The sequence below is a fragment of the Leuciscus leuciscus genome (assembly GCF_965113295.1).
Source record: "Leuciscus leuciscus genome assembly, chromosome: 24".
Lineage (NCBI taxonomy): Eukaryota > Metazoa > Chordata > Actinopteri > Cypriniformes > Leuciscidae > Leuciscus > Leuciscus leuciscus.
This window is the reverse complement of record NC_138723.1, coordinates 2,958,325-2,984,827: the sequence shown is the minus strand read 5'-3', so window position 1 is coordinate 2,984,827 and position 26,503 is coordinate 2,958,325. Positions and strand designations below refer to the sequence as shown.

General features: G+C 36.7%; 1 protein-coding gene across 1 annotated transcript in view; it reads right to left on the bottom strand.

Moving 5' to 3' along the window:
• Positions 1–5,695: 5,695 nt before the first annotated feature.
• Positions 5,696–26,503, bottom strand: part of LOC309488883 (uncharacterized protein) — a gene marked incomplete at both ends in the record, with an annotated part of 43,647 nt that continues 22,839 nt past the window's right edge. The window contains 2 exons of the mRNA XM_082157301.1: positions 5,696–5,758; positions 6,577–7,320. Coding sequence (XP_082013427.1) covers positions 5,696–5,758; positions 6,577–7,320 — 807 coding nt within the window. The remainder of the gene's footprint in view (positions 5,759–6,576; positions 7,321–26,503) is intronic.

Sequence of the window (26,503 nt, the reverse complement as noted above, 5' to 3'; positions counted from 1 at the left end):
ATTCATTAGCTCCGGCCATCAGGAAGTCAGATATTTTGGTCTGAATGTGGATTTTTTTGCAAAATCATCCTCTGAATTTTTAGCCACTCCTCTTAAACTATTTATTTTATTCCCACCAAACTTTTTCAACATGATGAAAATACCTTAAAGATTCTAAATTATGAACGGATATTGAATATCTCAAACGGTTTTGAAATGGCGAGGGATTAAAGTAATGTCAAAAAAGGAATCAGAAAACATCTCATATCTTCTACAAATGTAATTATACACCGTTTATTTTTATATCAAATTATACAAATATTAGAACTAAACCCATTTTATTCTGTTATTCTGTTTTGCAATTCAAGAAGTATAAAAAAAGTTAAAAACAGGCTATTTAGTGCTATTTGGTTCAACAAAAAAGCAAACATAGGGCTATACTGCCCTCTTGTGTCCAAAAGGATATCAAAATAGTATATAAAACGTTTTACTAGGTAGGCCTATTGTATTTAAATATAAATGTATTAGGTATATGACTGTGAGGATATTTTCCCATCGGTTAATCGACGTGTGACACGAGCGGGTGCTTTTAAATCGCTAATATAAAAGTGAAAGTAAAAAACGGACGTCCGCACTGACATTGATAATGGTGCACGTTGGAAAGAATGATACTTTTAAACATAACACTAAACCGCCATTAGGTGTCGCCAGGCGACCATCTTAATGAGCGAGTCATTGATTCATTCGTTCAAACGATTCATTCGAATGACTGAGTCATTCATGATTGAGACAGATGTTTATGGATTGAACATTGAATCTTTGAGTCAACCGATTCGTTTCAAAATGCTGAATCATTCAGTAATGAGAAAACAAGTTGCTGTGAGATGCGCGATGGTTCGGCTGTGATCTTTGTTTAACTATTTATGCTGCTGAAACAGAACAAAAACAGTCAATATTGCATCTAAAATGTAAGTGACTTAATTGTAACTGTTTATTAACCTGTTGTATGAAATCAATGTCACAGTTTCAATCGTGATTGTATTCAGGAAATAGTAGCCTACTCGTCAAGTGAGGTTGCTTAACTCTGTTATAAAATATATAAAAACTCCATATTTGTAATTTTTATAGTCAGTATGTTGTTAACTGGGTTGCTTTTTTGTGTGCTGCGCACATTTGTTTACATTTCTCCTGGAGAAGCTGCATGAGCCTCAGCAGGGCAACCTTGTTACCATTGATCAGTAATACATTTTATTATTAACTGCTGATTGGAACTTAAAATGAATGTAATGAAATTAGAATAATCTCTCGTTTTAGTGATTCCCAAGTTATTTTTTTTTGTTCTTGACGTTCTAATCAGGCTATACTCTGGTCGGGCAAGTAAAATTCTCTTTCAGGTAGGCCTATTGTATTTATATATAAATATATTAGGGATGTGACTGTGATAACATTTTCCCACCTATGGAAGTAGGAATAAACTAATACATTTTATTTATGTTTTTATGTGTCCACTGTTCAACTGCAACCACGTCACACACACACACACACATTCCAGAATTGCAATCTTGTCATCGCAGCCTGTTCATTATAGCCCTAATACAATATAATAATAAAAATAGTCAACATAACATATACGAATTACACTGCTCTGTTTAAATAGTAAGTAGTACAATTTGTACCATTCACAGTAAGCAGAGCTCCACTGTGATGTTTCCAAGCACATTTTTGCGCGTGTGAAGAGGATGATTTTTTCCATCGATATTGGAACACGAGTGAAGTACAAAGCCTATAATAAAGAATAGTTTAGCATCCAAATACATCACAACTGTTGAAACGTTTTGATTCTAATGATAGGGTTACGTGAGCCCAACACTTACTTTCGTTTTTCGTGTGTGTGTGTGTGTGTGTGTATATATATATAGAGAGATATAGATATAGATAGATAGATATTTATTTATATATATATATATATATATATATATATATATATATATATATGTGTGGTTGTGTGTGTGTGTGTGTGTATATATATATATATATATATATATATATATATATATATATACATAAATATATATATATATATATATATATATATATATATAAATATAGCTGCGAGCAGCGATGGAGGGCCAAAGCCGGCGGCACCGCCACCCCGGTGCCTTTAGGTAACTAAAGGCACCGGGGTTGCGGTGCCACCGGCTTGGGCCCGCAATCGCTGCTCGCAGCTATATTTATTATTATTATTATTATTATTATTATTTTTCTGTCAACCTTTCGGGCATTTTTGGGGCCTTTAACATGCTCGAAAACTCTTGAAATTTTGCACACAGGTCAGAACCCGCGGCCATCTGGGCCGGGCTGAAGCTGGTACCCAGGCGTGGCAGGGGGGCTCAACAGCGCCCCCTTGAACGGGGTCCGAAAGTTTGGTCCATAAATCAGACACGCTTGCATGTAATAATATGAAACTCAATACACATATAGATCTCATCGGGCCAAACAACTTTCGTACTTTTACTTTTTACGCCAGCCCAACAGGAAGTCGGCTATTATGGGTTGTTTGGAAACGCATGCTGTGGAATTTAATGTACTCCTCCTAGGGAATTCATCCATTCGCCTCCAAACTCAGTCAGCATGAAGTCAAGACATTGAGGATGCTAAATTGCGAACAGATTTTTGATATCTCGAACGGTTTGGCCGTGGCGAGGACACGAATTGATGGCGAATAATGGAAACAGGAAGTGTGTTATAACTTCTGCATACATTAACTGATCTTGATTAAACTTCAGCAGTGTGTTCGTTGTAAGAGGCCGATCACATGGATGTGACTATTGTGAGTCAAAGTTATAGCGCCACCAACTGGCAGCAGGAAGTGTGTCCCTTTCAAAATGCTTTGAAATCACCCTCTTATTTTTACCCGATTTGCTTCAAAGTTTATATGTATAATGTAAACACACGGCAGATGTAGACCTGTGAAAGGATTTTTGATATCTTTAATACTGTTGCCATGGCAACGCTTCAAACTTTAATATTCTTTTTTGATGCTTTTAAGACTCTTAACATACTTGAAATTGGATGAAACTCGACAGACACATCACATTTATTAGCCCGTAGACATGTGCAAAGTTTCAGAAACGGGCGTGGTGAGGGGCTCAGTAGCGCCACCTTTAGTCATAAGTGGGGGGGTTAGTTTTATCAAAAGCAACAAAACTTGGTATGTGTATTGTTCTCATCAAGACGGACAACTTTCTAATTTACATTAACGATCTCCGACCAACAGGAAGAGAGATATTTTGGTTTGAATGTGGATTTTCTGAAGAATTTTCTCTCCCTCTCTCTGTGTCTCTGTGTGTGTGAGGGGAGGGGGGATTTGACTATTGCTTTTATATTGTTAATCAAGGTTTCAGGGGCTTTTGGGGTCCTTAACGTGCTCAAAAACTCTTGCAACTTTACATACAAGTCGGAACCCCCTGCCATCAGGGACGGGTTGAAGCTGGTACCCGGGCGTGGCAGGGGGGCTCAACAGCGCCCCCTGGAATGGGGTCCGAAAACTTGGTCCATAGATCAAACTAGCTTGCATGAATTAATATGAAACTCAGCACACATATAGATCTCATCGGGCCGAACAACTTTCGTGCTCTAAGTTTTACGCCAGCCCAACAGGAAGTCGGCTATTATGGGTTGTTTGGAAAACGCTTGCTGTGGAATGCGAAGTACTCCTCCTAGAGAATTCATCCAATCCCCACCAAACTCGGTGTGCATGAAGTCAAGACATTGAGGATTCTAAATTGCGGACGGATTTTTGATATCTCGAACGGTTTGGCCGTGGCGAGGGAAACGAATTTATGGCGAGAAAAGAGAAACACGAAGTGGAATAACTTCTGCATACATTAACTGATCTTGATGAAACTTCAACAGTGTGTTCGTGGTAAAAGGCCGATCAGATGGATGTAACTATTATGAGTCAAAGTTATAGCGCCACCAACTGGCAGCAGGAAGTGTGTCCCTTTCAACATGCTTTTGACAAAAGTGGGCGGGTTAGTTTTAACTACAGTAAAAAAAAAATAGTTTGTATATTGTACTCATCAAGCCGGACAACTTTCTAATTTACATTCATTAGCTCCGGCCATCAGGAAGTCAGATATTTTGGTCTGAATGTGGATTTTTTTGCAAAATCAGCCTCTGAATTTTTAGCCACTCCTCTTAAACTATTTATTTTATTCCCACCAAACTTTTTCAACATGATGAAAATACATTAAAGATGCTAAATTGTGAACGGATATTGAATATCTCAAACGGTTTTGATATGGCGAGGGATTAAAGTAATGTCAAAAAAGGAATCAGAAAACATCTCATATCTTCTACAAATGTAATTATACACCGTTTATTTTTATATAAAATTATACAAATATTAGAACTAAACCCATTTTATTCTGTTTTTGCAATTCAAGAAGTATAAAAAAAGTTAAAAACAGGCTATTTAGTGCTATTTGGTTCAACAAAAAAGCAAACATAGGGCTATACTGCCCTCTTGTGTCCAAAAGAATATAGTATATAAAACTTTTTACTAGGTAGGCCTATATTGTATTTAAATATAAATGTATTAGGTATATGACTGTGAGGATATTTTCCCAACGGTTAATCGATGTGTGACACGAGCGGGTGCTTTTAAATCGCTAATATAAAAGTGAAAGTAAAAAACGGACGTCTGCACGGACATTGATAATGGTGCACACACGTTGGAAAGAATGATACTTTTAAACATAACACTAAACCGCCATTAGGTGTCGCCAGGCGACCGTCTTAATGAGCGAGTCATTGATTCATTCATTCAAACGATTCGTTCGAATGACTGAGTCATTCATGATTGAGACAGATGTTTATGGATTGATCATTGAATCTTTGAGTCAACCGATTCGTTCAAAATGCTGAATCATTCAGAAATGAGAAAACACATTGCTGAGAGATGCGCGTGATGATTCTGCTGTGATCTTTTTGTTTAACTATTTTCGCTGCTGAAACAGAACAAAAACAGTCAATATTGCATCTAAAATGTAAGTGACTTGATTGTAACTGTTTTTTAACCTGTTGTATGAAATCAATGTCACAGTTTCAATCGTGATTGTATTCAGGAAACAGTAGCCTACTCGTCAAGTGAGGTTGCTTAACTCTAACATAGGTTATAAAATATATAAAAACTCCATATTTGTAATTTTTATAGTCAGTATGTTGTTAACTGGGTTTCTTTTTTGTGTGCTGCGCTCATTTGTTAACGTTTCTCCTGGAGAAGCTGCACGAGCCTCAGCAGCGCAACCTTGTTACCATTGATCAGTAATACATTTATTATCAACTGTTGATTGCAACTTAAAATGAATGTAATAAAATTAGAATAATCTCTCGTTTTTTTGTGATTCCCAAGTTATTTTTTGTCATTGACTGTCACGTTCCGCTCAAGGGAAAAAGCAAGGTGGATCCAAGTGCAGTCAAATTGAGGTTTATTAAGGGTAATCCAAAAGAGTAGTCAAACAGGCAGGGTTCGATGTCCAGACAGGCAGTACAAAAACAACAAACAGACTCAGGCAGGGAACACGGTAAACCAAACGCGGTGTGACATAAACAACGATACACACAGGACATGGAACAAACAGGGCTTTAAATACAGGAACAAACTAGATGACAACGAGAAACAGCTGGGAACAGATAACAAAAACCTGTGCAATCACACATACAGGAATTGTGGGAAAGGTAGTTCTTGAATGACACCGTGGGGAAAGGAGGACATCTAGTGGATACCAGGCGAACACAACCAGACACTGTGACATAACCCCCCCTCTACGGAGTGGCTCCCAGACACTCCAAGACCGGACACAGAACAAAACAAAAGTTCAGGAGGGAGGTGGCAAGGTGGAGGATCAGGGGGAGGGACGGGGGGCCAGGTCCATGAAGGGACACAGAAACAGGGGGTAACAGACTCAAAGGGGGCCAGGGTGACACAGACAGTACAGAGGGGGAACAGGGCGAAGCAAACAGTTCATCGGGCGGCCGGGGCGAAGCGAACAGTCCCTCGGGCAGCCAGGACGGAGACGACAGATCATTGGGCGGCCGGGGCGGTGAAGACCCCTCGGGCGGCCAGGGCGGTGAAGACAGTTCATCGGGCGACCAGGGCGGAGCAGACAGTCCATCGGGTGGCCAAGGCGGAGCAGACTCTCCCTCGGGCGGCCAGGGCGGAGCAGACAGTCCCTCGGGCGGCCAGGGCGGCGGAGACTTTCCCTCGGGCGGCCAGGGCGGAGACTTTCCCTCGGGCGGCCACGGCGGAGACTTTCCCTCGGGCGGCCACGGCGGAGACTTTCCCTCGGGCGGCCACGGCGGAGACTTTCCCTCGGGCGGCCAGGGCGGAGACTTTCCCTCGGGCGGCCAGGGCGGAGACTTTCCCTCGGGCGGCCAGGGCGGAGACTTTCCCTCGGGCGGCCAGGGCGGAGACTTTCCCTCGGGCGGCCAGGGCGGAGACTTTCCCTCGGGCTCAGGCACTGGAACTGGCACCACCGGCTCAGGCACTGGAACTGGCACCACCGGCTCAGACGACCCCTCGGGCTCGGGCACTGGAACTGGCACCACCGGCTCAGGCACTGGAACTGGCACCACCGGCTCAGGCACTGGAACTGGCACCACCGGCTCAGGCACTGGAACTGGCACCACCGGCTCAGGCACTGGAACTGGCACCACCGGCTCAGGCACTGGAACTGGCACCACCGGCTCAGGCACTGGAACTGGCACCACCGGCTCAGGCACTGGAACTGGCACCACCGGCTCAGGAACAGACACTGGCTCCGGCTCAGGAACAGACACTGGCTCCGGCTCAGGAACAGACACTGGCTCCGGCTCAGGAACAGACACTGGCTCCGGCTCAGGAACAGTCTCTGGCTGGGCAGATAGTATAAGAGGAACCGATAAGGCGAGACCCTCGGATGGCGCTGGCAGAGCGAGGCGCTGGGGTGGTGCCGTCAGGGCAAGCAGCTTGGGGACGGCCTCCGGGACGACAGCAGGCTGCTCTGGGACGACCTCCAGGGAGACAGCGGGCTGTTCGGGGACGACCTCCAGGGAGACAGCGGGCTGTTCGGGGACGACCTCCAGGGAGACAGCGGGCTGTTCGGGGACGACCTCCAGGCCATTGGGAAGGCAGGAAGTCCTCCTCCTCCTCCGCCGTTTCCGGACCACCGGACTCGAGACCACCGGTACTGGGACCACCGGCACAGGGACCACCGGCACAGGGACCACCGGCACAGGGACCACCGGCACAGGGACCACCGGCACTGGGACCACCGGCACTGGGACCACCGGCACAGGCTCTGTGCTGGACGGGACCAGCGGTGAAGAGGGCTCAGGCTGATGGGATGTTATGAGCTTGTGGAACCCCGTTCGGCTGATCCTCTGGGCCCTCTGTGCTGACATGAGCGCTGGGTCCATCACGCTGGACCTTAATCTAAGACGCCCAGATACTGATCCGGCTCCGGGCCTGATAGGTAGCGGCGATGTGTTCTCTCGGCCGGGCAGTGGCGATGCATTCTCTCGGCTGGGCAGCGGCGATGCACTCTCTCGGCTGGGCAGCGGCGAAGCATTCTCTCGGCCGGGCAGCGGTGATGCACTCTCTCGGCTGGGCAGTGGTAACATCTCGCTAGGAGATGCCGGCGAAGCTGGGGTATCCCAGTGACTACGGTGGTGTAGATACCTCGTAAACCCCCAAAAGTCAAGGATCTCCAGTCCCTTCATCTCCCATTGCGGTAACGGGTCATCAAGACAGTGGTTAAAAAGGTCCTTCAAGGTTGCATCATTATAGTTCATGCCTCTCGATAAGGTCCAAAAAGTTTGAGACAAACAACTCACTGTCTGACCCTGCTGGTGTAGGGCCATTAAATTTTGGAGTCTTCCCCTCCTCTCCTTCTCAGTGGTGGGGGGAAGGATCCGAAACCCCGTACTGCTGGATCCATACATGGTGTGTATCGTTCTGTCACGTTCCGCTCAAGGGAAAAAGCAAGGTGGATCCAAGTGCAGTCAAATTGAGGTTTATTAAGGGTAATCCAAAAGAGTAGTCAAACAGGCAGGGTTCGATGTCCAGACAGGCAGTACAAAAACTACAAACAGACTCAGGCAGGGAACACGGTAAACCAAACGCGGTGTGACATAAACAACGATACACACAGGACATGGAACAAACAGGGCTTTAAATACAGGAACAAACTAGATGACAACGAGAAACAGCTGGGAACAGATAACAAAAACCTGTGCAATCACACATACAGGAATTGTGGGAAAGGTAGTTCTTGAATGACACCGTGGGGAAAGGAGGACCTAGTGGATACCAGGGGAACACAACCAGACACTGTGACATTGACGTTCTAATCAGGCTACTCTGGTCGGGCAAGCTAAATTCTCTTTCAGGTAGGCCTATTGTATATATATAAATATATTAGGGATGTCGGTTAATCGACGTGTGACACCGCTGGGGGCTTTTAAATCGCTAACTTAAAGTAAAATACAGATGTCTGCACAGACTGCTGAGTAGAGCAAGCATTTTCAATGAATTCCTATGGAAGTAGGAATTAACTAAAAAACTTTCACTCTGTTCTGCTCGTTCCTCGCCGTGGGCGCTCACAGTTATGAATGCCTGTTTAGTCAAGAGCTTTTAGTTTAATTTTAAAATGAACGCCATTTCGGGGGGTGGATTGCTTGAATTTATTTTACAAAAGCACCATGTTGTGTTTTATTGCGAGTGTACATAAATATAAGTAAACACTTTGCAGTTTGAAATGATATCCTGTATGAACAAAATTATGTGCCAATTATGTTTTTATGTGTCTACTGTTAAATCACACACACATTCGAGCATTGCAAACTTGACATCGCAGCCTGTTCATTATAGCCTTAATAAAATATAATAAAATAGTAAACCTAACATATACACACTGCTCTGTTTAAATAGTCAGTAGTACAATTCGTACATTAACAGTAAGCACTGCTCCACTGTGATTTTTCCAAGCACATTTTTGCGCGTGTGAAGAGGATGATTTTTTCCGTCGATATTGGAAACCGAGTGAAGTACAAAGCCTATAATAAAGAATAGTTTAGCATCCAAATACATCACAACTGTTGAAACGTTTTGATTCTAATGATAGGGTTACGTGAGCCCAACACTTACTTTCGTTTTTATTTTTACATTAAATTTAAAGGATTTGTTGTGGAATATTTTGAGTGTATCATAAAATTAGAATAAGGTAAGACAAGTAAAATTTCCCATCTTTATTATATATATATATATATATATATATATATGTATATGTATATACATATATATGTATATATATATATATATATATATATGTGTGTGTGTATATATATATATATATATATATATATTTGTGTGTATATATATATATATATATATATATATATAAAAGGCACCAAGCTGGTGACACCGCCACCCCGGTGCCTTTAGTGTAACTAAAGGCACCAGGGTGGCGGTGCCACCGGCTTGGGCCCGCAATCGCTGCTCGCAGCTATATTTATATATATATATATATATATATATATATATATATATATATTTCTTCTTATTCTTATTTTTCTGTCAACCTTTCGGGCACTTTTGAGACCCTTAACGTGCTCGAAAACTCTTGAAACTTTGCACACGGGTCAGAACCCGCGGCCATCAGGGCCGGGCTGAAGCTGGTACCCGGGCGTGGCAGGGGGGCTCGACAGCGCCCCCTTGAACGGGGTCCGAAAACTTGGTCCATACATCAGACACGCTTGCATGTAATAATATGAAACTCGGTACACATATAGATCTCATCGGGCCGAACAACTTTCGTACTTTTACTTTTTACGCCAGCCCAACAGGAAGTCGGCTATTATGGGTTGTTTGGAAACGCATGCTGTGGAATTTAATGTACTCCTCCTAGGGAATTCATCCATTCGCCTCCAAACTCAGTCAGCATGAAGTCAAGACATTGAGGATGCTAAATTGCGGACAGATTTTTGATATCTTGAACGGTTTGGCCGTGGCGAGGACACGAATTGATGGCGAATAATGGAAACAGGAAGTGTGTTATAACTTCTGCATACATTAACTGATCTTGATTAAACTTCAGCAGTATGTTCGTTGTAAGAGGCCGATCACATGGATGTGACTATTGTGAGTCAAAGTTATAGCGCCACCAACTGGCAGCAGGAAGTGTGTCCCTTTCAAAATGCTTTTAAATCACCCTCTTATTTTTACCCGATTTGCTTCAAAGTTTATGTGTATAATGTAAACACACGGCAGATGTAGACCTGTGAAAGGATTTTTGATATCTTTAATACTGTTGCCATGGCAACGCTTCAAACTTTAATATTATTTTTTGATGCTTTTGAGACTCTTAACATACTTGAAATTGGATGAAACTCGACAGACACATCACATTTATTAGCCCGTAGACATGTGCAAAGTTTCAGAAACGGGCGTGGTGAGGGGCTCAGTAGCGCCACCTTTAGTCATAAGTGGGGGGGTTAGTTTTATCAACAACAACAAAACTTGGTATGTGTATTGTTCTCATCAAGACGGACAACTTTCTAATTTACATTAACGATCTCCGACCAACAGGAAGAGAGATATTTTGGTTTGAATGTGGATTTTCTGAAGAATTTTCTCTCCCTCTCTCTGTGTCTCTGTGTGTGTGAGGGGAGGGGGGATTTGACTATTGCTTTTATATTGTTAATCAAGGTTTCAGGGGCTTTTGGGGTCCTTAACGTGCTCAAAAACTCTTGAAACTTTACATACAAGTCGGAACCCCCTGCCATCAGGGACGGGTTGAAGCTGGTACCCGGGCGTGGCAGGGGGGCTCAACAGCGCCCCCTTGAACGGGGTCCCAAAACTTGGTCCATAGATCAAACACGCTTGCATGAATTAATTTGAAACTCAGTACACATATAGATATCATCGGGCCGAACAACTTTCGTGCTCTAAGTTTTACGCCAGCCCAACAGGAAGTCGGCTATTATGGGTTGTTTGGAAAACGCTTGCTGTGGAATGCGAAGTACTCCTCCTAGAGAATTCATCCAATCCCCACCAAACTCGGTGTGCATGAAGTCAAGACATTGAGGATTCTAAATTGCGGACGGATTTTTGATATCTCGAACGGTTTGGCCGTGGCGAGGAAACGAATTTATGGCGAGAAAAGAGAAACACGAAGTGGAATAACTTCTGCATACATTAACTGATCTTGATGAAACTTCAGCAGTGTGTCCGTGGCAAGAGGCCGATCAGATGGATGTAACTATTGTGAGTCAAAGTTATAGCGCCACCAACTGGCAGCAGGAAGTGTGTCACTTTCAACATGCTTTTGACAAAAGTGGGCGGGTTAGTTTTAACTACAGTAAAAAAAAAAAAAGTTTGTATATTGTACTCATCAAGCCGGACAACTTTCTAATTTACATTCATTAGCTCCGGCCATCAGGAAGTCAGATATTTTGGTCTGAATGTGGATTTTTTTTGCAAAATCAGCCTCTGAATTTTTAGCCACTCCTCTTAATCTATTTATTTTATTCCCACCAAACTTTTTCAACATGATACAAATATATTAATGATGCTAAATTGTAAACGGATATTGAATATCTCAAACGGTTTTGCTATGGCGAGGGATTAAATTAATGTCAAAAAGGAAGCAGGAAACATCTCATAACTTCTAAAAATGTAATTATACACCATTTATTTTTATATAAAATTATACAAATATTAGAACTAAACCCATTTTATTCTGTTTTTGCTATTCAAGGAGTATGAAAAAGTTAAAAACAGGCTATTTAGTGCTATTTGGTTCAACAAGAAAGCAAACATAGGGCTATACTGCCCTCTTGTGTCCAAAAGGAAATCAAAATAGTATATAAAACGTTTTACTAGGTAGGCCTATTGTATTTAAATATAAATGTATTAGGTATATGACTGTGAGGATATTTTCCCATCGGTTAATCGACGTGTGACACGAGCGGGTGCTTTTAAATCGCTAATATAAAAGTGAAAGTAAAATTCGGACGTCCGCACGGACATTGATAATGGTGCACACACGTTGGAAAGAATGATACTTTTAAACATAACACTAATCCGCCATTAGGTGTCGCCAGGCGACCGTCTTAATGAGCGAGTCATTGATTCATTCGTTCAAACGATTCGTTCGAATGACTGAGTCATTCATGATTGAGACAGATGTTTATGGATTGATCATTGAATCTTTGAGTCAACCGATTCATTCAAAATGCTGAATCATTCAGTAATGAGAAAACAAGTTGCCGTGAGATGCGCGACGGTTCTGCTGTGATCTTTGTTTAACTATTTTTGCTACTGAAACAGAACAAAAACAGTCAATATTGCATCTAAAATGTAAGTGACTTAATTATAACTGTTTATTAACCTGTTGTATGAAATCAATGTCACAGTTTCAATCGTGATTGTATTCAGGAAACGGTAGCCTACTCGTCAAGTGAGGTTGCTTAACTCTATCATAGGTTATAAAATATATAAAAACTCCATATTTGTAATTTTTATAGTCAGTATGTTGTTAACTGGGTTTCTTTTTTGTGTGCTGCGCTCATTTGTTTACGTTTCTCCTGGAGAAGCTGCACGAGCCTCAGCAGCGCAACCTTGTTACCATTGATCAGTAATACATTTATTATCAACTGTTGATTGCAACTTAAAATGAATGTAATAAAATTAGAATAATCTCTCGTTTTTTTGTGATTCCCAAGTTATTTTTTGTCATTGACGTTCTAATCAGGCTACTCTGGTCGGGCAAGCTAAATTCTCTTTCAGGTAGGCCTATTGTATATATATAAATATATTAGGGATGTCGGTTAATCGACGTGTGACACCGCTGGGGGCTTTTAAATCGCTAACTTAAAGTAAAATACAGATGTCTGCACAGACTGCTGAGTAGAGCAAGCATTTTCAATGAATTCCTATGGAAGTAGGAATTAACTAAAAAACTTTCACTCTGTTCTGCTCGTTCCTCGCCGTGGGCGCTCACAGTTATGAATGCCTGTTTAGCCAAGAGCTTTTAGTTTAATTTTAAAATGAACGCCATTTCGGGGGGTGGATTGCTTGAATTTATTTTACAAAAGCACCATGTTGTGTTTTATTGCGAGTGTACATAAATATAAGTAAACACTTTGCAGTTTGAAATGATATCCTGTATGAACAAAATTATGTGCCAATTATGTTTTTATGTGTCTACTGTTAAATCACACACACATTCGAGCATTGCAAACTTGACATCGCAGCCTGTTCATTATAGCCTTAATAAAATATAATAAAATAGTAAACCTAACATATACACACTGCTCTGTTTAAATAGTCAGTAGTACAGTTCGTACATTCACAGTAAGCACTGCTCCACTGTGATTTTTCCAAGCACATTTTTGCTCGTGTGAAGAGGATGATTTTTTCCGTCGATATTGGAACACGAGTGAAGTACAAAGCCTATTATAAAGAATAGTTTAGCATCCAAATACATCACAACTGTTGAAACGTTTTGATTCTAATGAAAGGGTTACGTGAGCCCAACACTTACTTTCATTTTTATTTTTACATTAAATTTAAAGGATTTGTTGTGGAATATTTTGAGTGTATCATAAAATCAGAATAAGGTAAGACAAGTAAAATTTACCGTCTTTATTATATATATATATATATATATATATATGTATGTATGTATGTATGTGTATATATATATATATATATATATATATATATATATATATATATATATATATGTAAATATAGCTGCGAGCAGCGATGGAGGGCCCAAGCCGGTGGAACCGCCACCCCGGTGCCTTTAGTGTAACTAAAGGCACCAGGGTGGCGGTGCCACCGGCTTGGGCCCGCAATCGCTGCTCGCAGCTATATTTATTATTATTTTTCTTACGACTATTCAGGCACTTTTGGGGCCCTTAACATGCTCAAAAACTCTTGAAACTTTGCACACGGGTCAGAACCCGCGGCCATCAGGGCCGGGCTGAAGCTGGTACCCGGGCGTGGCAGGGGGGCTCGACAGCGCCCCCTGGAACGGGGTCCGAAAACTTGGTCCATAAATCAAACACGCTTGCATGTAATAATATGAAACTCGGTACACATAAAGATCTCATCGGGCCGAACAATTTTCGTGCTCTAAGTTTTACGCAAGCCCAACAGGAAGTCGGCTATTATGGGTTGTTTGGAAACGCATGCTGTGGAATTGAATGTACTCCTCCTAGGGAATTCATCCATTCGCCTCCAAACTCAGTGAGCATGAAGTCAAGACATTGAGGACGCTAAATTGCGGACAGATTTTTGGTATCTCGAACGGTTTGGCCGTGGCGAGGACACGAATTGATGGCGAATAATGGAAACAGGAAGTGTGTTATAACTTCTGCATACATTAACTGATCTTGATTAAACTTCAGCAGTGTGTTCGTTGTAAGAGGCCGATCACATGGATGTGACTATTGTGAGTCAAAGTTATAGCGCCACCAACTGGCAGCAGGAAGTGTGTCCCTTTCAAAATGCTTTGAAATCACCCTCTTATTTTTACCCGATTTGCTTCAAAGTTTATGTGTATAATGTAAACACACGGCAGATGTAGACCTGTGAAAGGATTTTTGATATCTTTAATACTGTTGCCATGGCAACGCTTCAAACTTTAATATTCTTTTTTGATGCTTTTGAGACTCTTACAGTTTTTTACAATCGCTATGACAATTTTTTCAATACTTTTAACAAATGTCCTAAACTCCTAACGCACCAACACACCTACAACACACAACTGGCAAAACAGTTAATTTCATGCTCAAAATCACACATTGTAAACTAAACTCCAACACTAATTTTCAAAATACAATACAGTTTTTTACAATCGCTATGACAGTTTTTTCAATACATTTAACAAGTTTCCTAAACTCTTAACGCACCAACACACCTAAAACACACAATTGGCAAAACGGTTAATTGCATGCTCAAAATCACACATTGTAAACTAAACTCCAAAACTAATTTTCTAAATACAATAATACACTAACACAATACACTATGTCTAACAAAACATTGCAAACATGTTTCAAAATCAAATAATTATTCAAAACACTAACACATGTTCTCTTCCAACAGGAACATTTAGTCAATCATAACACAATGACAACAAAAAAAACACTATCATCAGCTGAAATTACAGAAACTGCATTATTTTATGTGTCAGGTCTGCCCTTATACAATATACAGTATATTGTATTGATCATAGATTGTGTTTTGCACTGCAGTTTTTTTTTTTTTTTTTTTGAAGTCGCTCTACATTTTTGTTTTGTTTGTAATGTAAATGCATGCATTTTGTTGTTGTTGTTGTTTTTTGCAGCAGAAATGCAATACAACAAAATAAATGACCCTTCTTAGAGTAGCTTTATAGAATGTATGGTTTATAAAAAAAGAAGACAGAGACAGAATTGCTGCAGTAACGGCTTTATTTGCAACAGGACATTTCTGCAAGATAACAAAAATATGCATAGCTGCCATTTACAGTATTACTGTATGTGAAAATACAAAATATACAAACAGAAAAGGCCATCTTCTAATCTGCCCGGTCTTCTGCATTTGTCCACATGTTCTCATCCACATCACACCTGATATCTTCTCTGGCAAGGCATCTTGGGAAGAATCTTTTACAGTAACATGCCTTATCCACCCCTGGCAGTGTTCAACTGTGATGTCTTGGTATGCAACATCTTTTGCATACAGGAAGGACATTTGGTCCTGTGGATGATGGTCAAAAACCTTTCATCTCCAGGCTGAGAAAACTCCTCAATGGGGTTGAGGAAAGGGAAGTAAGGGGCAAGGAAAATGGACATCATCCTCTGATGGGCGTCAAACCAGGCTGTGACTAGATGGGAATGGTGGAATGCCACATTGTCCCATATTTGCATAACTTCAATCAGCTGTTTCACTAGCAATGGAATAATGTGAAAATACAAAATATACGAACAGAAAAAGCACCAGAAGAATAAAAAAATAAAAATAAAAAAAAGAGTCATCTTCTAATTATTATTCAATCAGCTGTTTCTCAGTAAGACTAGAATAAAATACAGGGGATATATTTGTGTTTCAATTCACAATATAAGCAGCTGTTTACCTTGACTTTAGCCTGTAAGGTTAGGTTTAGAACATGGTGTTATCTGTTCTGACATACAGTGTTAAAGCATTGGTAAATTTGGCAGTAAAAATCCATTGTTTTGGTCTTGTTTGAGCTTGTGTGTAAAAGAAGTTCAAGCATTTTAAATTTGTGTTAATTGTATGCATTTTGTGTTAAAGCAACAAGAAATGTGTTAATAGTATAGCTTATACAGACGGATGTAGTGCTAACTGTGTTAAGAGTTTTGGAAAATTGTTAAAAGTATTGAAAAATCTGTCATAGCAATTGTAAAAAACTGTAACATACTTGAAATTGGATGAAACTCGACAGACACATCACATTTATTAGCCCGTAGACATGTGCAAAGTTTCAGAAACGGGCGTGGTGAGGGGCTCAGTAGCGCCACCTTTAGTCATAAGTGGGGGGGTTAGTTTTATCAACAGCAACAAAACTTGGTATGTGTATTGTTCTCATCAAGACGGACAACTTTCTAATTTACATTAACGATCTCCGACCAACAGGAAGAGAGATATTTTGGTTTGAATGTGGATTTTCTGAAGAATTTTCTCTCCCTCTCTCTGTGTTTCTGAGTGTGTGAGGGGAGGGGGGATTTGACTATTGCTTTTATATTGTTAATCAAGGTTTCAGGGGCTTTTGGGGTCCTTAACGTGCTCAAAAACTCTTGAAACTTTACATACAAGTCGGAACCTGCGGCCATCAGGGCCTGGCTGAAGCTGGTACCCGGGCGTGGCAGGGGGGCTCAACAGCGCCCCCTGGAATGGGGTCCGAAAACTTGCTCCATAGATCAAACTAGCTTGCATGAATTAATATGAAACTCGGCACACACATAGATCTCATCGGGCCGAACAACTTTCGTGCTCTAAGTTTTGCGCCAGCCCAACAGGAAGTCGGCTATTATGGGTTGTTTGGAAAACGCTTGCTGTGGAATGCGAAGTACTCCTCCTAGAGAATTCATCCAATCCCCACCAAACTCGGTGTGCATGAAGTCAAGACATTGAGGATTCTAAATTGCGGACGGATTTTTGATATCTCGAACGGTTTGGCCGTGGCGAGGAAACGAATTTATGGCGAGAAAAGAGAAACACGAAGTGGAATAACTTCTGCATACATTAACTGATCTTGATGAAACTTCAGCAGTGTGTTCGTGGTAAGAGGCCGATCAGATGGATGTAACTATTGTGAGTCAAAGTTATAGCGCCACCAACTGGCAGCAGGAAGTGTGTCACTTTCAACATGCTTTTGACAAAAGTGGGCGGGTTAGTTTTAACTACAGTAAAAAAAAAATAGTTTGTATATTGTACTCATCAAGCCGGACAACTTTCTAATTTACATTCATTAGCTCCGGCCATCAGGAAGTCAGATATTTTGGTCTGAATGTGGATTTTTTTGCAAAATCAGCCTCTGAATGTTTAGCCACTCCTCTTAAACTATTTATTTTATTTCCACCAAAGTTTTTCAACATGATGAAAATACATTAAAGATGCTAAATTGTGAACGGATAATAAATATCTCAAACGGTTTTGATATGGCGAGGGATTAAATTAATGTCAAAAAAGGAATCAGAAAACATCTCATATCTTCTACAAATGTAATTATACACCGTTTATTTTTATAGAAAATTATACAAATATTAGAACTAAACCCATTTTATTCTGTTTTTGCAATTCAAGAAGTACAAAAAAAGTTAAAAACAGGCTATTTAGTGCTATTTGGTTCAACAAAAAAGCAAACATAGGGCTATACTGCCCTCTTGTGTCCAAAAGGATATAAAAATAGTATATTAAACTTTTTACTAGGTAGGCCTATATTGTATTTAAATATAAATGTATTAGGTATATGACTGTGAGGATATTTTCCCATCGGTTAATCGACGTGTGACACGAGCGGGTGCTTTTAAATCGCTAATATAAAAGTGAAAGTAAAATTCGGACGTCCGCACGGACATTGATAATGGTGCACACACGTTGGAAAAAATGATACTTTTAAACATAACACTAAATCGCCATTAGGTGTCGCCAGGCGACCGTCTTAATGAGCGAGTCATTGATTAATTCGTTCAAACGATTCGTTCGAATGACTGAGTCATTCATGATTGAGACAGATGTTTATGGATTGATCATTGAATCTTTGAGTCAACCGATTTGTTCAAAATGCTGAATCATTCAGTAATGAGAAAACAAGTTGCCGTGAGATGCGCGACGGTTCTGCTGTGATCTTTGTTTAACTATTTTTGCTACTGAAACAGAACAAAAAAAGTCAATATTGCATCTAAAATGTAAGTGACTTAATTATAACTGTTTATTAACCTGTTGTATGAAATCAATGTCACAGTTTCAATCGTGATTGTATTCAGGAAACGGTAGCCTACTCGTCAAGTGAGGTTGTTTAACTCTATCATAGGTTATAAAATATATAAAAACTCCATATTTGTAATTTTTATAGTCAGTATGTTGTTAACTGGGTTTCTTTTTTGTGTGCTGCGCTCATTTGTTTACGTTTCTTCTGGAGAAGCTGCACGAGCCTCAGCAGCGCAACCTTGTTACCATTGATCAGTAATACATTTATTATCAACTGTTGATTGCAACTTAAAATGAATGTAATAAAATTAGAATAATCTCTCGTTTTTTTGTGATTCCCAAGTTATTTTTAAGTTGGCTTGAGAAAGCCAACTTACTGAAATCCTATTTAAACTTATTAAGTTGGCTTGAGAAAGCCAACTTACTGAAATCCTATTTAAACTTATTAAGTTGGCTTGAGAAAGCCAACTTACTGAAATCCTATTTAAACTTATTAAGTTGGCTTGAGAAAGCCAACTTACTGAAATCCTATTTAAACTTATTAAGTTGGCTTGAGAAAGCCAACTTACTGAAATCCTATTTAAACTTATTAAGTTGGCTTGAGAAAGCCATCTTACTGAAATCCTATTTAAACTTATTATTATTCTTCTTACTTCTTTTTCTGACCGCAAATTTTGGGACACTAACTCCTCATAGACCGTTCAAGCTACATACTCCAAACTCGGGTCAGACCTTCATACTGTTCTGACTTGGTGTGCTATATCTTTTCAGACTGGTTTGACTTACGGTTTTCTTAAAAATTAATATTCAAAATCATAAAAATCCCATAGACTTTCATTGCAGACTGCTCAAATTGAGCCAAGACTACGGTAGCCCATTAGTGTACAAGCCAAAATCTCAAATCTAAATTCTCTGAAGCCCTAGACTCAATTAAACTACCATTCTATATCTATCTATCTATCTATCTATCTATCTATCTATCTATCTATCTATCTATCTATCTATCTATCTATCTATCTATCTATCTTCAAACCTTATCTATCTATCTATCTATCTATCTATCTATCTATCTATCTATCTATCTATCTATCTATCTTCAAACCATATCTATCTATCTATCTATCTATCTATCTATCTATCTATCTATCTATCTATCTATCTATCTATCTATCTATCTATCTATCTATCTATCTTCAAACCATATCTATCTATCTATCTATCTTCAAACGTTTTCTATCTATCTATCTATCTATCTATCTATCTATCTATCTATCTATCTATCTATCTATCTATCTATCTATCTATCTTCAAACCTTATCTATCTATCTATCTATCTATCTATCTATCTATCTATCTATCTATCTATCTATCTTCAAACCATATCTATCTATCTATCTATCTATCTATCTATCTATCTATCTATCTATCTATCTATCTATCTATCTATCTATCTATCTATCATCTATCTATCTATCTATCTTCAAACCATATCTATCTATCTATCTATCTATCTATCTTCAAACGTTTTCTATCTATCTATCTATCTATCTATCTATCTATCTATCTATCTATCTATCTATCTATCTATCTATCTATCAATCTATCTATCAATCTGTCTTTCTTTCTAACTAATCTATCTATCTTTCTAACTAACTTATCGATCTATCTTTCTTTCTTTCTTTCTTACTAATCTATCTATCTTTCTAACTAACTTATCTATCTTTCTTTCTTTCTAACTAATCTATCTTTCTAACTAACCTATCTTTCTTTCTTTCTTTCTTTCTTTCTTTCTTTCTTACTAATCTTTCTATCTTTCTAACTAACTTATCTATCTTTCTTTCATTCTAACTAATCTATCTTTCTAACTAACTTATCGATCTATCTTTCTTTCTTTCTTTCTTACTAATCTATCTATCTTTCTAACTAACTTATCTATCTTTCTTTCTTTCTAACTAATCTATCTTTCTAACTAACCTATCTTTCTTTCTTTCTTTCTTTCTTTCTTACTAATCTTTCTATCTTTCTAACTAACTTATCTATCTTTCTTTCATTCTAACTAATCTATCTTTCTAACTAACTTATATTTCTTTCTAACTAATCTATATATCTTTCTAACTAACTTATCGATCTATCTTTCTTTCTTTCTTTCTTACTAATCTATCTATCTTTCTAACTAACTTATCTATCTTTCTTTCTTTCTAACTAATCTATCTTTCTAACTAACCTATCTTTCTTTCTTTCTTTCTTTCTTTCTTTCTTTCTTACTAATCTTTCTATCTTTCTAACTAACTTATCTATCTTTCTTTCATTCTAACTAATCTATCTTTCTAACTAACTTATATTTCTTTCTAACTAATCTATATATCTTTCTAACTAACTTATCTATCTTTTTTCTTTCTTTCTTACTAATCTATCTATCTTTCTAACTAACATATCTATTTTTCTTTCTTACTAATCTATCTATCTTTCTAACTAACTTATCTATCTTTCTTTCTTACTAATCCATCTTTCTTTCTTTTTAACTAATCTTTCTATCTTTCTAACTAATCTATCTATCTTTCTAACTAACGTATCTTTCTTTCTTAACTAATCTATCTTTTTAACTAACTTATCTATCTTTCTTACTAATCTATCTATCTTTCTAACTAACTTATCTATCTTTCTTTCTAACTAATATATCTATCTTTCTAACTAAGTAATCTCTTTCTTTCGTTCTTTCTTTCTTTCTAACTAATCTATCTATCTTTCTAACTAACTTATCTATCTTTCTTTCTAACTAATCTGTCTATCTTTCTAACTAACTAAGTAATCTATCTTTCTTTATTTCTTACTAATCTATCTATCTTTCAAACTAATCTATCTCTTTCTTTCTAACTAATCAGTCTTTCTTTCTTTCTTTCTTTCTTTCTTTCTTTCTTTCTTTCTTTCTTTCTAACTAATCTTTCTTTCTAACTAATCTTTCTTTCTTTCTAACTAATCCTTCTTTCTTTCTTTCTAACTAATCTTTCTTTCTTTCTTTCTTTCTAACTAATCTTTCTTTCTAACTAATACTTTCTAACGAATCAATTTAACTAATCTATCTATCTTTTTAACTAACTTATCTATCTTTCTTTCTTACTAATCTATCTATCTTTCTAACTAACTTATCTATCTTTGTTTCTTACTAATCTATCTATCTTTCTAACTAATTTATCTATCTTTCTTTCTTTCTTTCTTTCTTTCTTTCTTTCTTTCTTTCTTTCTTTCTTTCTTTCTTTCTTTCTTACTAATCTTCTTACTAAACTAGCCCATATTTCTTTCTTTCTTTTTAACTAGTCCATAATTCTTTCTTTTTAACTAGTCTTTCTTTCTTTTTTTCTTTCTTTCTTTCTTTCTTTCTTTCTTTCTTTCTTTCTTTCTTTCTTTCTTTCTTTCAACTAATCCACCTTTCTTTTTTCTTTCTTTCTTTCTTTCTTTCTTTCTTTCTTTCTTTCTTTCTTTCTTTCTTTCTTTCTTTCTTTCTTTCTTTCTTTCTAACTAATCTTTCTTTCTTTCTAACTATTCCACCATTCTTTCTTTCTTCCTTTCAACTAATCAGTCTTTCTTTCTTTCTTTCTTTTTCTTTCTAATCCACAATTCTTTCTTTCTTTCTTTCTTTCTTTCTTTCTTTCTTTCTTTCTTTCTTTCTTTCTTTCTTTCTTTCTTTCTTTCTAACTAATTAATCTTTGTTCTTTCTTTCTTTCTTTCTTTCTTTCTCTTTCTTTCTTTGTTTCTAACTAATTAATCTTTTTTCTTTCTTTCTTTCTTTCTTTCTTTCTTTCTTTCTTTCTAACTAATCTTTTCTTTCTTTCTTTCTTTCTTTCTTTCTTTCTTTCTTTCTTTCTTTCTTTCTTTCTTTCTTTCTAACTAATTAATCTTTGTTCTTTCTTTCTTTCTTTCTTTCTTTCTTTCTTTCTTTCTTTCTTTCTCTTTCTTTCTTTCTTTCTCTTTCTTTCTTTCTTTCTAACTAATTAATCTTTTTTCTTTCTTTCTTTCTTTCTTTCTTTCTTTCTTTCTTTCTTTCTTTCTTTCTGACTAATCTTTCTTTTTTCTTTTTCTTTCTTTCAAACTAATCTTTCTTTTTTCTTTTTCTTTCTTTCTAACTAATCTTCTTTCTTTCTTTCTTTCTTTCTTTCTTTCTTTCTTCTCTTTCTTTCTTTCTTTCTTTCTAACTAATCTTTCTTTCTTTCTAACTAATCTTTCTTTCTTTCTAACTAATCCTTTCTTTCTTTCTAACTAATCTTTCTTTCTTTCTTTCTAACTAATCTTTCTTTCTAACTAATACTTTCTAACGAATCAATTGAACTAATCTATCTATCTTTTTAACTAACTTATCTATCTTTGTTTCTTACTAATCTATCTATCTTTCTAACTAACTTATCTATCTTTGTTTCTTACTAATCTATCTATCTTTCTAACTAATTTATCTATCTTTACTTATTTCTTACTAATCTATCTATCTTTCTAACTAACTAAATAATCTATCTTTCTTTCTTTCTTTCTTTCTAACTAACTTATCGATCTTTCTTTCTTTCTAACTAATCTATCTATCTTTCTAACTAACTAATCTATCTTTCTTTATTTCTAACTAATCTATCTATCTTTCTAACTAATCTATCTCTCTTTCTTTCTAACTAATCAATCTTTCTCTCTTACTTTCTTTTTTTTCTTTCTTTCTTTCTTTCTATCTTTCTTTCTTTCTAACTAATTAATCTTTTTTCTTTCTTTCTTTCTTTCTTTCTTTCTTTCTTTCTAACTAATTAATCTTTTTTTCTTTCTTTCTTTCTTTCTTTCTTTCTTTCTTTCTTTCTTTCTTTCTTTCTTTCTTTCTTTCTAACTAATCTTTTCTTTCTTTCTTTCTTTCTTTCTTTCTTTCTTTCTTTCTTTCTTTCTTTCTTTCTTTCTTTCTTTCTTTCTTTCTCTTTCTAACTAATTAATCTTTGTTCTTTCTTTCTTTCTTTCTTTCTTTCTTTCTTTCTTTCTTTCTTTCTTTCTTTCTTTCTTTCTTTCTTTCTTTCTTTCTTTCTTTCTTCCTTTCTAACTAGCCCATATTTCTTTCTTCCTTTCTAACTAGCCCATAATTCTTTCTTTTTAACTAGTCTTTCTTTCTACCAAGCCCATATTTCCTTCCTTCCTTCCTTCCTTCCAACTAATCAGTCTTTCTTTCTTTCTTTTTTTTCTTTTTTTCTTTCTTACTTTCTTTTTTCTTTCTTTTTTCTTTCTTTCTTTCTTTCTTCCTTTCTTCTTTCTTTCTTTCTTTCTTTCTTTCTTTCTTTCTTTCTTTCTTTCTTTCTTCTTTCTTTCTTTCAACTAATCCACCTTTCTTTCTTTCTTTCTTTCTTTCTAACTAATCCACCTTTCTTTCTTTCTTTCTCTCTTTCTAACTAATCCACCATCCTTTCTTTTTTCTTTCTTTCTTTCTTTCTTTCTTTCTTTCTTTCTTTCTTTCTTTCTTTCTTTCTTTCTTTCTTTCTTTCTTTCTTACTAATCTTCTTACTAAACTAGCCCATATTTCTTTCTTTTTAACTAGTCTTTCTTTCTACCAAGCCCATATTTCTTTCTTTCTTTCCTTCCTTCCTTCCTTCCTTCCTTCCTTCCTTCCTTCCTTCCTTCCTTCCAACTAATCAGTCTTTCTTTCTTTTTTCTTTCTAACTAATCCACCATTCTTTCTTTCTTTCTTTCTTTCTTTCTTTCTTTCTTTCTTTCTTTCTTTCTTTCTTTCTTTCTTTCTTTCTTTCTTTCTTTCTTTCTTTCTTTCTTTCTTTCTTTCTTTCTAACTAGCCCATATTTCTTTCTTTTTAACTAGTCTTTCTTTCTACCAAGCCCATATTTCCTTCCTTCCTTCCTTCCTTCCTTCCTTCCTTCCTTCCTTCCTTCCAACTAATCAGTCTGTCTTTCTTTCTTTCTTTCTTTCTTTCTTTTTTTCTTTCTTTCTTTCTTTCTTTCTTTCTTTCTTTTTTCTTTTTTTTCTTTCTTTTTTCTTTCTTTCTTTCTTTCTTTCTTTCTTTCTTTTTTTCTTTCTTTTTTCTTTCTTTCTTTCTTTCTTTCTTTCTTTCTTTCTTTCTTTCTTTCTTTCTTTCTTTCAACTAATCCACCTTTCTTTTTTCTTTCTTTCTTTCTTTTTTTCTTTCTTTCTTTCTTTCTTTCTTTCTTCTTTCTTTCTTTCTTTTTTTCTTTCTTTCTTTCTTTCTTTCTTTCTTTCTTTCTTTCTTTCTTTCTTTCAACTAATCCACCTTTCTTTTTTCTTTCTTTCTTTCTTTCTTTCTTTCTTTCTTTCTTTCTTTCTTTCTTTCTTGCTTTCTTTCTTTCTTTCTAACTAATCTTTCTTTCTTTCTAACTATTCCACCATTCTTTCTTTCTTCCTTTCAACTAATCAGTCTTTCTTTCTTTCTTTCTTTTTCTTTCTAATCCACAATTCTTTCTTTCTTTCTTTCTTTCTTTCTTTCTTTCTTTCTTTCTTTCTTTCTTTCTTTCTTTCTTTCTTTCTTTCTTTCTTTCTTTCTTACTAATCTTCTTACTAAACTAGCCCATATTTCTTTCTTTCTTTTTAACTAGTCTTTCTTTCTACCAAGCCCATATTTCTTTCTTTCTTTCCTTCCTTCCTTCCTTCTTCCTTCCTTCCTTCCTTCCTTCCTTCCTTCCTTCCTTCCTTCCTTCCTTCCTTCCTTCCTTCCAACTAATCAGTCTTTCTTTCTTTTTTCTTTCTAACTAATCCACCATTCATTCTTTCTTTCTTTCTTTCTTTCTTTCTTTCTTTCTTTCTTTCTTTCTTTCTTTCTTTCTTTCTTTCTTTCTTTCTTTCTAACTAGCCCATATTTCTTTCTTTTTAACTAGTCTTTCTTTCTACCAAGCCCATATTTCCTTCCTTCCTTCCTTCCTTCCTTCCTTCCTTCCTTCCTTCCTTCCTTCCAACTAATCAGTCTGTCTTTCTTTCTTTCTTTCTTTTTTCTTTCTTTCTTTCTTTCTTTCTTTCTTTCTTTCTTTCTTTCTTTCTTTTTTTCTTTTTTTTTCTTTCTTTTTTCTTTCTTTCTTTTTTTCTTTCTTTTTTCTTTCTTTCTTTCTTTCTTTCTTTCTTTCTTTCTTTCTTTCTTTCAACTAATCCACCCTTTCTTTTTTCTTTCTTTCTTTTTTTCTTTCTTTCTTTCTTCTTTCTTTCTTTCAACTATCCACCTTTCTTTCTTTCTTTCTTTCTTTCTTTCTTGCTTTCTTGCTTTCTTGCTTTCTTTCTTTCTAATCCACAATTCTTTCTTTCGTTCATTCTTTCTAATCCACAATTCTATATTTCTTTCTTTCTTTCTATCTTTCTTTCTAACTAATCTTTCTTTCTTTCTAACTATTCCACCATTCTTTCTTTCTTCCTTTCAACTAATCAGTCTTTCTTTCTTTCTTTCTTTCTTTCTTTTTCTTTCTAATCCACAATTCTTTCTTTCTTTCTTTCTTTCTTTTCTTTCTTTCTTTCTTTCTTTCTTTCTTTCTTTCCTTCTCTTTATAAGCCACAAATCTTTCTTTCTTTCTTTCTTTCTTTCTTTCTTTCTAACTAATCTTTCTTTCTATATTTCTTTCTTTCTTTCTTTCTTTCTTTCTTTCTTTCTTTCTTTCTTTCTTTCTTTCTTTCTTTCTTTCTTTCTTTCTTTCTTACTAATCTTCTTACTAAACTAGCCCATATTTCTTTCTTTCTTTTTAACTAGTCTTTCTTTCTACCAAGCCCATATTTCTTTCTTTCTTTCTTTCTTTCCTTCCTTCCTTCCTTCCTTCCTTCCTTCCTTCCTTCCAACTAATCAGTCTTTCTTTCTTTTTTTCTTTCTAACTAATCCACCATTCTTTCTTTCTTTCTTTCTTTCTTTCTTTCTTTCTTTCTTTCTTTCTTTCTTCTTCTTTTCTTTCTTTCTTTCTTTCTTTCTTTCTAACTAGCCCATATTTCTTTCTTTTTAACTAGTCTTTCTTTCTACCAAGCCCATATTTCCTTCCTTCCTTCCTTCCTTCCTTCCTTCCAACTAATCAGTCTGTCTTTCTTCC